Source organism: Phyllobates terribilis, unplaced genomic scaffold, assembly GCF_046119375.1.
Source record: "Phyllobates terribilis strain yellow unplaced genomic scaffold, ASM4611937v1 Scaffold_51__1_contigs__length_9155689, whole genome shotgun sequence".
NCBI classification, from domain to species: domain Eukaryota; kingdom Metazoa; phylum Chordata; class Amphibia; order Anura; family Dendrobatidae; genus Phyllobates; species Phyllobates terribilis.
In genome coordinates this window covers 1-14,502 of record NW_027362811.1, presented here as the reverse complement: position 1 = coordinate 14,502, position 14,502 = coordinate 1, and the positions used below count along the sequence as shown (strand labels likewise).

Genomic DNA, 14,502 nt, shown 5'->3' with positions numbered 1-14,502 from the left:
ATAGGGAGTTCATTATACTGTGTGGAGGACCTTAGGGAGTGCATTATACTGTGTGGAGGACCTTAGGGAGTGCATTAATCTGCGTGGAGGACCATGGCGAGTGTCTTATACTGTGTGGAGGACCATGGCGAGAGTCTTACACTGTGTGGAGGACCATGGTGAGGATCTTACACTGTGTGCACTTTCTGCTGCTCACGGCACTTTACTAAAACTGTGGATGGATGTTAGGAGAAATAACCATATCAAACCCACTAAAATGTAACGCTAATTCCCAGGTGCCGGTACGTGTGATCCTGATGCGGCACACTGTTGCCACACGTGTGACAAACAGGGACACACGGGACACGGATATCTCTGGTACCGTTTTTTCCTTTCCGGTACTGGAAATAAATGGACGTGTGAAACCGGCTTTATAGGGAGTCTGGCCGACTCTGACAGCGGCTCACCGCTCCTGCAGCTGCACGATCTCGCGACCTAAACACAACAAGGTAAAGGATTGAACTTTATAAAGACACAACGATCAATGACAATGATGTAAATAATTTATCACTTTTTATTAATTCTTCAATACCTTCAATATTTGTCACAGTTGTTAATAGTAAACTAAAATGTTCTATGGAGAAAAAAAAGACAAATGAGGAATAAACCTACACATTATTTCCCATATGACGGAGTATATCTTTTGGGTGTGTTCACAATTGGCTGTTTTTCTGCGGCAATAACACTGCACTTTAAAGTACGAGCTTAGTGTATGAGATTTCTGAAGTCTCATTCACATGCTGCGTTTCTTTTCTAGTGTTTTTTGTATTCTGCAGCTTGTCAATCCTTTTAGGGCCGTTGCAGCGTTTTTCACCAATTCAAATGAATGAGAAAAAAAACAATTAAAAACACAGCAAAAACGTGCGTATTTTACTCAGTGTTTTTCCTGCCACCAGTTTGGTTTTTGTTGAACAAAAAATGCTGCAAAAATGCAGCGTGTGAACATACCCTTATACTGGTTGTGTTCTAACTGGAAATAAAAGAGAACGGTCATGATAACATGGAGATGGATTTTATTCTATGGAGTTTCCACTGTACACATTGCTCGGCAGCATCTGTTTGTGCAGAGTCGCCTCTTGAAGATTCTATCACAAGATTCCATCATGACATCACTGGTGATGCTCGCCCATTATGACATCACAGCTCACAGTCACTACTTCTACAATGTACACAGGGTAGCGGGTGCCATTTTGGCTCCATAGCTAGTTACTGAGCGCACTTACAGTTTCTCACTATGGCCGGATTTTTTCTGGATAATTTTCAGGTACAAGCACTATGGGGTATTCTTATCAACAATCGCCCTAACATTGTGCTTCTACCACCCGATGGCGTCCTCAGCTTCACTCACCGGCTGGTGGTGCAGCTAGTAAGGAACTGCCTGACCAAACACCAACAAGGTCATCTCACCTCAGAGTATGTGACGGATTTACTCCATAACATCAGGACATTACTGCAGCAGGTAAATAGCGGACGCTCCGCACAAAACTTCTCCATATAGATAACTAGCTATTGAACCCGTTCTACGCCCTGGTGACAAGCATTTTTATTGGTACAATTTCGGCACCATTTTTTTAAAGACACTGTGTCTGCGAATTCACACATAGAGTGTCTTCAATAAAATGCAGCTGGATAGCGTAGTATGCGCACACGCAAACCCCCATAGCCTCCCCACGTCCAGCAGGAGACCCCCATACCCTCCCCATGTCCAGCAGGAGAACCCCATAACCTCCCCACCTCCAGCAGGAGACCCCCATAGCCCCCCCACCTCCAACAGGAGACCCCCATAGCCTCCCCACGTCCAGCAGAAGACCCCCATAGCCTCCCTACGTCCAGCAGTAGACCCCCATAGCCTCCCTACGTCCAGCAGGAGACTCTCATAAACTCCCCACGTCCAGCAAGAGACCCCCATAGCCACCCCACATCCAGCAGGAGACCCTCATAGCCTCCCTACGTCCAGCAGGAGACCCCCATAGCCTCAATGCATCAAGCAGGAGACCCCTATAACCCCCCCAAGTCCAGCAGGAGACCCCTATAGCCTCCGCACGTCTAACAGGAGACCCCCATAGTCTCCCCCGGTCCAGCAGGAGACCCTCATAGCCTCCCCACGTCCAGCAGTAGACCCCCATAGCCTCCCCATGTCCATCAGGAGACCCCCATAGCCTAAACACGTCCAGCAGGAGACCCCCATAGCCTCCCCACCTCCAACAGGAGACCCCCCATAGCCTCCCCACGTCCAGCAGAAGACCCCCATACCCTCCCCATGTCCAGCAGGAGAACCCCATAACCTCCCCACCTCCAGCAGGAGACCCCCATAGCCCCCCACCTCCAACAGGAGACCCCCATAGCCTCCCCACATCCAGCAGAAGACCCCCATAGCCTCCCTGCATCCAGCAGGAGACCCCCATAGCCTCAATGCATAAAGCAGGAGACCCCTATAACCTACCCACGTCCAGCAGGAGACCCCTATAGCCTCCACACTTCTAGCAGGAGACCCCCATAGTCTCCCCCGGTCCAGCAGGAGACCCTCATAGCCTCCCCACATCCAGCAGGAGACCCCCATAGCCTCCCCACGTCCATCAGGAGACCCCCAGAGCCTCCACACATCCAGCAGGAGACCCCCATAGCCTCAATGCATCGAGCAGGAGACCCCTATAGCCTCCCCACGTCCAGCAGGAAACCCCCATAGCCTCCGCAGGTCTAGCAGGAGACCCCATAGCCTCCCGTGGTCCAGCAGGAGACCCTCATAACCTCCCCACATCCAGCAAGAGACCCCCATAGCCTCCCCACATCCAGCAGGAGACCCTCATAGCCTCAATGCATAGAGCAGGAGACCCCCATAGCCTCCCCATGTCCAGCAGGAGAACCCCATAGCCTCCCCACGTCCAGAAGGAGACCCCTTTAGCCTCCACACATCCCGCAGGAGACCCCATAGCCTCCCCATGTCCAGCAGGAGAACCACATAGCCTCCCCACATCCAGCAGGAGACCCCATAGCCTCCCCATGTCCAGCAGGAGAACCTCATAGCCTCCGCACATCCAGCAGGAGACCCCCATAGCCTCCCCTGGTCCAGCAGGAGACCCTCATAGCCTTCCCACGTCCAGCAGGAGACCCCCATAGCCTCCACACATCCAGCAGGAGACCCCCATAACCTCCGCATATCCAGCAGGAGACCCCCATAGCCTCCCCACATCCAGCAGGACACCCCCATAGCCTCCATACATCCAGCAGGAGACCCCCATAGCCTCCGCATGTCCAGCAGGAGACCCGCATAGCCTCCCCACCTCCAGCAGGAGACCCCCATAGCCTCCATACATCCAGCAGGAGACCCCATAGCCTCCACACGTCCAGCAGGAGACCCCCATAGCCTCCGCACGTCCAGCAGGAGACCCCCATAGCCTCCTCACGTCCAGCAGGAGACCCCCATATCCTCTGCATGTCCAGCAGGAGACTCCCATAGCCTCTGCACGTCCAGCAGGAGACTCCCATAGACTTCTCACGTCCAGCAGGAGACCCTCATAGCCTCCACACGTCCAGCAGGAGACCCCCATAGCCTCAATTCATTGAGCAAGATACCGCATAACCTCCCCATGTACAGCAGTAGAACCCCATAAACTCCTCATGTCCAGCAGGAGACCCCCATAGCCTCCCCACATCCAGTAGGAGACTCCTATAGCCTCCCCACGTCCAGCAGGAGACCCCATAGCCTCTGCACGTCGAGCAGCAGACCCCCATAGACTCCCCACGTCCAGCAGGAGACCTCCATAGCCTCCACCCCTCCAGCAGGAGACCCCCTTAGCATCTGCATGTCCAGCAGGAGACCCCGATAGCCTCCCCACGTCCAGCAGAAGACCCCCATAGCATTTGCACGTCTAGCAGGAGACCCCCATAGCCTTCCCCGGTCCAGCAGGAGACCCTCAAAGCCTCCCCACGTCCAGCAGGAGACCCCCATAGCCTCCCCACGTCCAGCAGGAAACCCCCATAGCCTCTGCACGTCCAGCAGGAGACTCCCATAGACTCCCCATGTCCAGCAAGAGACCCCCATAACCACCCCACATCCAGCAGGAGACCCTCATAGCCTCAACGCATCGAGCAGGAGATCCCCCATGGCCTCCCTACGTCCAGCAGGAGACCCCCATAGCCTCCGCACGTCCTGCAGGAGACCCCCATAGCCTCTGCATGTCCAGCAGGAGACCCCCATAGCCTCCGCACGTCCAGCAGGAGACCCCCATAGCCTCCGCATGTCCAGCATGAGACCGCCATAGCCTCCTCACGTCCAGCAGGAGACCCCTATAGCCTCTGCATGTCCAGCAGGAGACCCCCATAGCCTCTGCATGTCCAGCAGGAGACCCCCATAGCCTCCGCACATCCAGCAGGAGACCCCCATAGCCTCCCCACATCCAGCAGGAGACCCCCATTGCCTCCCCACGTCCAGCAGGAGACCTCCATACAGGGGCGTACATAGGAATCATGGGGCCCCATAGCAGAAGCGCTAAATGGAGCCCCTCCAAAAAAGTGAAAATTGTCGGGGGTCAAGGAAGAGCATATCTCATAACTTTCCAGCCTTTACACAGTAATTTTTCTCCTGCTGAAGTCCTAGATTCCTCTTTTATTTCCCCATAAGGTATGATGCCAACAACAGTGCCCCCCCTAAACACAGTATGTTACCCCCATGGTGAATTCCTCCACATGCACAGTATAATGACTCTACCGTACCCCACCTCAACTCTCAAGGCAAAGTATGGTGACTCCAACACAGTATGATCCCTCAACTGTGACCCCCACACAGCCCTCCTTGTAGTATAATGGCCCCACACCTCTCCACACAGTATAATGCACTCGCCATGGTCCTCCACACAGTATAATGCACTCGCCATGGTCCTCCACACAGTATAATGCACTCCCTATGGTCCTCCACGCAGTATAATGCACTCCCTATGGTCCTCCACACAGTATAATGCACTCCCTATGGTCCTCCACACAGTATAATGCACTCCCTATGGTCCTCCACACAGTATAAGACATTCTTCATACAGAATACTGGCCCCCATATAGTCCTCTCCATACAGTATACTGGCCTGCATATAGTCCTCCATACAGTGTACTGGCCCCCATATAGTCCTCCATACAGTATACCGGCCTCCTTATAGTCCTCTATAGAGAATACTGGCCTCATATAGTCCTCCACACAGTGTATGGGTCCCAATATAGCCCTCCATACAGTGTATTGGCCCCCATATAGTCCTCCATACAGTATACTGGCCCCCATATAGTCCTCCATACAGAATACTGGCCCCCATAGAGAATACTGGCCCCCATATAGTCCTCCATACAGTGTACTGGCCCCCATATAGTCCTCAATACAGTATACTGGCCCTCATATAGTCCTCCACGCAGTGTATGGGCCCCCATATAGTCCTCCCTACAGAATACTGGCCCCCATATAGTCATCCATACAGTATACTGCCCCTCATATAGTCCTCCACACAGTGTATGGGCCCCCATATAGTCCTCCATACAGAATACTGGCCCCCATATAGTGCTCCATACAGTGTACGAGCCCTTATATAGTGTATGGGCCCCAGGCCTCCATACATTAAAAAAAAAAAAAAAATGACATACTCACCTCACCTGTTGCCGCTGCTCTGCTCCGGACTCCTCAGCGTCGCTGTCTTCCCGCTCTGCACTGTGACTGCTCAGCAGAGGGTGTGGTGGAAAGACGTCATCCCACCCTCTAACCTGAGACGTCACAGCACAGGACGCGGAAGACACCGGAGCTGCGGAGGCACGGGGAGAGGTAAGTATTGTGCCGGGGCCCTGAGCGGAGTGGGGCCCCCTGCCTGCTCAGGGACCTGGCACTTGCCCGGGTGCTAACGCCGGGCCTGGGAGCGGAGCCTGTTGCAAGGGCCCCGATGCGGGGCATACACGGTGCAGGCGACTGCTATGGGCCCCCCTCCCCGGCTCACGGGCCCCATAGCAGTGGCGTGGCCTGCCGCCATTGGCGGTACGCCACTGCCTCCATAGCCTCCCCACTTTTAGCAGGAGAACCCCCATAGCCATGATGAAATGACGCATACCTCTATTTCTGGCACCACACTCCTCCTCCATCCCCGTCCTCCTCCCGGTCTGGATGTGTTCTTCTGTCTGCGGCCACATTGTGCAGGTACAGTGCGCTTGCGCAGTCTATAGAGGCTTCGGAAAGAAGGACCCATCCCTGGTTATATTATAGATAATGGTGGGATAGAAGTTTCTTTCCTCCAATATAAAACACGATGAGTCCCCAGAGTTATTGTATCTGCAGAGAGGAGCAAATGTCACATACAATGGCGGCCTCCTCCATTGTGACCTTTCTCATCTCAAAATTTTCCTTTTTGTTTCTTTTCCTCTTTTTAGGCTGAAGAAAGATCTCAATATGGAGATTTGGCTTTTATTAAAGACCTGGCCGAAAAAGTCCTGTGTGTACTGGAGCGTCCGGCCCGCTCATTGGAACGCCTGGTAAGGAGCCGTCATCTTCTCTAGCACACGTCTGATTTGTACAGTTACAATTGGCTGCATCTGTAAATGCAGGTTTAGTCCTTCCTGATTTATCTATGTGATGATTTAGTGTAAGGTTCCACATGTTAATTATATATATTATATCTATCAGGAAACAGCAGAAGGCGACACCAAAGACGAGCAAAATCTAATCCCGGGACTGAACAGCGATCTGACTACAGGTAAGCCGATCACCCGACCTCCTACAAGAAATATCCAGATATTATAGAGAACAGGGAATAATCTTACATTTACTCTGTATATTCTGTGTAATGGGAACCTGTCAGCACATTTTTGCATATTGTGGAATGACTGTACTGGCCATTTCTCTGTAATAATTTTTTGCAGAAATCCAATGTCTCAGTCAAGGGAAATCTAATGTAGAAGCCGTATACAAATCAGCATGGAAGTGCACTGGGGGCGTGGAAGAAGAAATCCATACTGTGACACGCCCCCAGTGCACTTCCAGGATAATCTGCATATGGCTCCTACGCTTCAGCTCTCTTACCATCACTCACATGTACAGCGAGGGTGGGGGGGTCCTCATTCATGTGATGATTGGGGGAGTCCTTCATCATTTCCATTACGTTTATTCATGGATGCGCCATACGTTCTCATATTTAGAATCCCTATATAATAAGTATTATTCCCATTTACAGACATCTTGTCATGTCTGAGTTATATTGTTGTAATATATATGTAGGATTAATATCGTCTAATACATTTTATTTCTTCATAATTTTTTCACTCTTTTAGAAACAACTGTGTTGGCGGATGCTGACAGTAGAATCTGTGAGATCCCGGAGATCCAAGAATCTGACGGTGTAAGTATCATGGAGAGAGATGTCGGTGTATCACCAGATTATGGGGTGGGAATGACACCTCCAGTATTGTCCCCATATAACCATGGGATGTCTCTATTCTAAGAGGAGATGACAGAAGGGAGACGTTTTTGCATCTGGAGCTTTTTTCCAGCAGCTTCTATATCTTTATATAATTTCTTATTCTTTTATAGAGCGTGATCAAATCATTGACCCCGTCAAGACAGCCGCATAAGAGCGACTATGGGACATCCAAACTGATCAGCAGTGGAAGTTTTGGGTGAGTTTTCTGTTGGCATAATCCACATTTCTCAAGGTTCCCAATGACAATGCTCCAGACTCTGTGCTCTGCCCTTCAGTGTTATCATAGGGAAATTATATGATCTGTAGGAAAACAAACTATTAAGGAAAGGGATTAAAATAGAATAATATATTACACCTGCCTGTCCTAGACCCTCATCTGTTCTTACACTGCCACCCCCATCAGAGCTTCCCCCTCCTCCGCACCGGTCTGTTCTTTTCGGAATCCATTAGCGAACTGATAAGAGTAATTGGCAACACATGGTCAAGTGAGGGGGTGACACGAAATTTCATCAATGACATCTGCACCCCCCAACCTCCACCATGACCATGTGAGTCTACTCCCTGGTCTCAGCAATAAAGACTGGCACAGAGGACAAATGGCTATAATGGGTTTCATTTTTTGTAACTCCTTCGCTCCCCTCCATTTATTATGTTGTTATGTCTTGGGGTATGCGGGAGCATAATTAACGTCATGTTATGGCAATTGGAGCACTTTTAATTTGGACCAACTTTTATTTGCACTGAATCGTATCTACTGGTCTAATGTAGTGAATCTGCCCAAGAATAATTTCAGTAGATTCTCTCACCTGTAATGTGACCTGGGTGAGGGCTCCGGCGGACGTGGCATTGTGGACACCTCCCATAGGTGATCTATGTAGTGATCTTTTATCAAATTCTAGACATGGACTTCCAGTGACGGACAGACTTCTAGCATTAAACATTAGTACAAAACATTATATAATGACTTCTATAGATGTTCTTGTAGTAAAGATTCATTCTAACCATTGATTCTCTTTCTCTCCAGTGCCGTCTACTTAGCACACCATAAAGACTCACACCAGATCTTTGCTTTGAAGAAAATGTTCAAGCGAAACCTGAACACTCCAAAAAGAGTGGCATTGGCCTTTCTGGAGAGGGACATCCTAACATTCGCAGATTGTCCCTTCGTGGTCTCCATGCTCTGCTCCTTTCCAACAAAATCTCACCTGTGTGTGGTCATGGAGTATGTAGGAGGTAGGACATGTATATTGTAGTATATTCAGCCCATGTCTGCTTACATCTTATCACTGCTCTTATAATTAGGATAATTAGGACAGTTACATCCTCACAGTGCGTTTACTGTAGGTTTTCTATTACCAAGATGCCTGGAAATTCATTGATCTGTGTGCAGCAGTGCTATGGTGCCAGTGAGTCAGATCGGGCCTGGCACCGCTCGGCACTGGGCCCCATTCCACCACCTGTCATCACAATTTCAGTGGTATTCACATTGTCAGAATATGAATACCGATGAAAACAATGGTGGATCAGGGAGCCAAAGGTTCCTAAATCCACCATTCAGCCTCCGCAGATGGGTCCGAGACTCCGTGTACTGCAGGTTCTTCGATGTCGCCACAATATTGCATCTGTAGTGTGGAGTCTCAGTACTTACACTGCACAGGTGGGGCTGGTGGGGGCCATAACACTGAGTGATGGGGCAGGTGGAGACCATATGCTGAGTAGTAGGGCTGGTTGGGGCCATAATACTGAGTGGTGAGGCTGGTGAGGGCGATAATTCTAAATGGTGAGGCTGGTGGGGGCCATAACACTAAGTAGTGGTGGGGGCCATAATACTAAGAGGTAGGGCTGGTGGGGGCTATAGTACTGAATGGTGGGGCTGGTGGGTGCCTTACTACTAAGTGGTGGGGCTAATAAGGGCCATAATTCTGAGCAGTGGGGTTGGTGAGAGCGATAATACTGAGTGTTGATACTGGTGGGGGCCATAATACTGAGAGGTGGGGCTGGTGGAGGTGGTAGTACTGAGTGGTGGGTGCCTTACTACTAAGTGGTGGGGCTGGTAGGGGCCGTAACAATGAGTGGTGGGGCTGGTGAGGGCCATAATACTGAGTGTTGAGGCTGGTGGGGGCCATAATACTGAGTAGTGGGGCTATTGTGTGCCTTACTACTAAGTGGAGGGACTGTTGGGGGCAATAACACTGAGTGGTGGGGCTGCTGAGGGCCATAATACTGAGTGGTGGGGCTGGTGAGAGCAATTATACTTAGTTGTTGGGCTGGTGGGGGCATAATACTGAGTTGCGAGATTGGTGGAAGCCATAATACTGAGAATTGAGGGTTGTGGGTACCATAATACTGAATGGTGTGCCGTGTGAGGGGCTATAGGGGACTGTGAATGCCGCTATATTGAGTTGGTGACTGTACATGCCCCTACACCCCCTGGGGGTCCTCATATTGAATGGTGTGCAGTGGGGGTCCTTATTCTGTGTGGGGATCCTAATTCTGTTTGATTGGCTTTGGGGGCCATCATACTGAGTGGGCAGTGGTGGAGACCATTATATTGTCTGAGGGGCTATGGGGGCCATTATATTAAGTAGGGGGGGCTGTGGGCACCATTATACTGAGTAGGGGGCTGTGACTGGCCTCATACTGAGTGGGGACATTATAGACAGGTGCTACGTTATATCTGTAAGGTGAAACTAGATTAAGATTTCACTGTGGGGATATCTAACTCAGTCTGTGGGTGGGGGCATTTTTGGGAGCATCATATGCTAAAATGGCTATAAAAGGTGTATTGCTGTTGAGAACATTGATTGACTTCAGTAAGGGTTTTTTTTGAAGGGGCGTGCAGTTAGAACTTTTGCTATGGGGCCCTGAGATTTCTCTGTCCGCCACTGTCTGTGTGATCTCCCTGTAAGTCCGCACTGAGCATGTCAGTATCTCCAGCTGTAGACGAGATGTGACATCACTTTATGTTATTAGTTACATGGACGACATTTCTCCATCGATTCAGACTAATATTATGTGCACTATACATTATATCTGTTTATATTCTCTCCTATCCCAATGTCTCCGCTCACTTCCCATTATACATCATGGTGATCTGCTGTGTAAACCACTCACCGGTCATATTTCCTTTCTTCTATAGGTGGTGACTGTGAGACCCTCCTAAGCACCAGGGGTCCTCTATCTGTCCCCTTGGCCCGCTTATACTTTGGAGAAGCGGTTCTTGCTGTGGAATACCTCCATAGCTACGGTGTGGTGCACAGAGACCTGAAGCCGGATAAGTAAGTGCCCCTCGTAGTATAATAAAGGGGGGAAGTTATCATTTATTATCATACGGTCTGTGAGGCTAAAACCATCTTCTCTTCCACAGCCTCCTGATTACATCTGCTGGACACATAAAAGTTACCGATTTTGGGATTTCAAAAGTTGGTGTCATGATACCAAAAACCAACACCTACAAGGAATTAGCGGAGGACATCACCAGGGAGTTCCTGGACCGTGAGGTGGGTAACACTTACAGGAATTTAGCTTGTTCTTTACAAATCTCCAAGGACCAAAGCAAAGAAAGACCTTAAATATAACTTTTAATAGATACAGTTAAAAGCACCCATATCAATATATAAAGACAAAATCCATAAAATGTGGCGGCAGCAGTATTCTCCGATCGGGGTGTATTTATCTCCCGCGTCTGTCCACTGACTCATTGTGGCTATCTCCTAATATGATCCCCTGATGAACCCCAAATTAGGAGGGGGAGAAACGTGTTGGGACAATTTACAGATAAGTCCTCTGGTTACTGCTGACTAAAATGCTTTTTTGGCAACTTTTTTTGTAATTCGCACACTGGATAATGCTCTGTCCCAACATTTGGACGTGTACTGTGTAAATCAGTCCTGATAATAGATTAGCCAGGGTGGTTTTGAGGTTGTCTATATGTACCGTCTGTCCTAGACTATTATCTTCATGCTCAATGTCATTATATAGGTGACTTGTTACTACTTTGGACATATTTATGTTCCTATGTTTACCGTTAATTGAGCACACGTGCTTTTATAATATTGTTCTTGTTGCCCGTAATTGCCAGCACTAATGTACTTTATGTATCTATAATAGGCTTCTGAATGATGGTTTATATATCATACTGAATTGTGTATAGATTGGTGCATTTGATATCCTATCTGTACTAGTGGAACTACATTATATCAGCTTCCCTGTTTCCATATAATTGATACATTGAATATTGCCTTTTTTTCATTCAGCATGTTAGCAGCGACATGACTGTCTGCCTTTCATCATTATCTGTATATGTCTGTCTAGGGGTGGATAGGGTCACGGAGGGAGTGCCGATGTGGAGGGGGGCGCCAAACCGATTAGCTAGGGTGTCAACCTCCACTGGCAGGCGGGATCTCAGCCCATTTGGGATCTCTGGGGCAAGCCTGCATGTCAATTATCCTACGTTTATCCCACTACCCATATATTGTACATTTTATGCATTTTGTCTTCATATATTGATATGGGTGCTTTTAAATGTAGCTATTAAAGATTATATTTTAAGGGGTTTTCTTTGTTTCGCTTTGGTATTTGGTTAACTAATATACCCCATCTGTTCACCTTGCCTTTGGCATATGTTTTTTTTTCTTTACAAATCTCATCACACTATTGTGTCTTCTCTACATTCTTCATTTCTAGAGAACGTTTCCATTGATATTTTATCTTTTGTCATTGTGTTTTTATGGCGAGAACGTGTTATAATAACCATTTTATCATTTTCATCTTTATCTTCTGTTGTTTTCCAGTTATGTGGCACCCCATATTACATCGCCCCAGAGGTCATCCTCAAAGAAGGCTATGGAAGACCTGTTGACTGGTGGTCAATGGGGATAATCCTACATAAATTTCTCACGGGATCTGTACCATTTGATGGAGATTCTGTAGCTGAGCTTTATGACAGGATTGTCATTGGTAAGTGGAATGATCCGACCATTGCTTTGATCAGTTACATTGGTTTAGGTGTTTACTTTGCTTTAGCTTACAGTCCAGTAAAGAGATTTTATTTTCTGTATAACAGGTGACATAATTTGGGATTGTAATTCCGCTCCTACTCCCAATGCACAGAACCTGATTACTGAGCTGCTCAGAACAAATCCTGCAGATAGACTTGGGACAGGTAAGAGATATAATACTATTCACCTATCACACTTATCACTCATGTCCTTGAGGATCAACACTTCTCTATCAGATTGTCCATTTCTAGTTCTCCACACTATGACTTTCAGTCTTCTTCCTTCATGTTGACTCAGTTATGTCATTAATTCAGATTAAGTTAAACTGTTCAGATGTGAAGCAATCTCTGACAATGTCCACATCACTTTTGTTTTGTTCTTTTTCCAGGAGGATCACTTGAGATCAAGAGTCATCCATTCCTGAGTGACTTAGATTTTAACAACCTTCTAAGTCAGAAGCCAGAGTACATTCCTCAGCTTGCCTCAGATGTGGACAACAGCTTATTTATCGGTAAGTAGAAGAAGACATCATCTAGACTAAGCGGCTGTTTGTCTTGTCTTCCATAAAATGTAATAATCAGTACCCACTAATATTGTGATAAATGACGCCTGTTTTATACTAACAACCTCTAATAATACTTCATTACTTTTGTAGATCACTCTGAAATAGACCATTCGGTCTCAGAGGATGAGGAGGGTACAAGTGAGAACAATGAGAACCTTGACTTCCAAAATTTTACATCATCTTCTGAAAGGCTTTCTAAAGTAAGTACCGTATGTGATCAATAAATCCAAAATATGTGAAACAAAAAAGACCTCTAAAAGTAAAAAAAAGTATTTCATATCTTGTTTTTGTCCATGTTTAGCTCTGTACCATCACTACCAGAACGATGAATGATGAGGACCAGAAGTCTCCTCCAGAGTGTACGCCAGCAACCAATACAAATATCTCAGAAATGTGAGTAGATTATGGGGTCATTAATGGGAGTTCCAGGCTGATATATATGCACAACACATAATATAGGACATAAATACCATAATATCAAATTCAGCCTCAATGATTAGCGGTCATTGTGCTTTTGGCTTCAGAAACCGTTGGTGATAATAGCCCATAATTGCAGCCATTCACGCGTATTAGAGCTGCCCATACTGTAGGAGAGATGTAGTATTACATGCCAGCCATTATTGCTAGTTGTTTTTCGCTCTGATCCATAGAAGGTAGATTGGAGCATAAAACCTTCCTCACTATGACAGTCATATGTCCTATTAGGCCCTCTAGTCGGTGTTCTTCTAGTGAGACCACCCCTTTTATTCTGCATTGACTTGTGATTTACATGTTTTTCTTAAATCATAGAATGGGAGAGTTGGAAGTTACCTCCTGGGTCTTCTGGTCCGACCCCCTGATTCTTCCTGACAGGCAGACAGAATCGCTTTCTGAATCTGATAGCGACAATGCTATAAACAGCTTGCCCTCCTCGTCCCCATCATCAGGTATGTATGTACAGCATCAAAAGGTGAATGTTGACTTCAAGGCTCAAATATTTGGTTTTTCTGTATTAGGTCTCCTATGTTGTCCAGGTTTCATGGATCCCAATTATTTTTTCCATGGGCCCATACTGTATTTCTATTTCCTTAATTTTATCCAGGAATTGTTTTCATGGATTCTGTAAAATACGTTTTAGCATCCAGGAACTCACTTCAATATAAGAAGACATCGTCTCCTATAGTAGAATATCGCTCATTAGTGATGCACCACGTGGCGGCACACAGGGCGCTTACTGCTCCATATCAGTGATACATCTAATGCCCCTCAGATTAGGTCATGAACGGTATATAGGACTTATTCTGCCCTATAATAATGCAATGCCAGATTATCAGGACTATAGGGGACAGGACTAGAACAATTCTTCTATATACAGTACACAAAGCAGATCCTATAAGAATATTTCTTTACTGAGTTTTTTTTTACTTTCTGATCAGAATTTACAACTGAAGAGGAAAGAAAATCTGAAATGAATCTGAGTATA

At 47.3% G+C, this 14,502-nt stretch overlaps 1 protein-coding gene across 1 annotated transcript; it reads left to right on the top strand.

Moving 5' to 3' along the window:
* Positions 1-221: 221 nt before the first annotated feature.
* LOC141191734 (microtubule-associated serine/threonine-protein kinase 4-like) lies at positions 222-13,966 on the top strand (the record flags this gene model as incomplete). Its single annotated transcript, XM_073661667.1, has 6 exons — positions 222-281; positions 6,430-6,531; positions 6,683-6,752; positions 7,327-7,394; positions 7,586-7,671; positions 13,830-13,966. Coding segments are annotated over exons 1-6 (523 nt in total), but the record flags the coding sequence as incomplete, so codon positions are not given.
* Between the last annotated feature and the right edge of the window lie 536 nt (positions 13,967-14,502).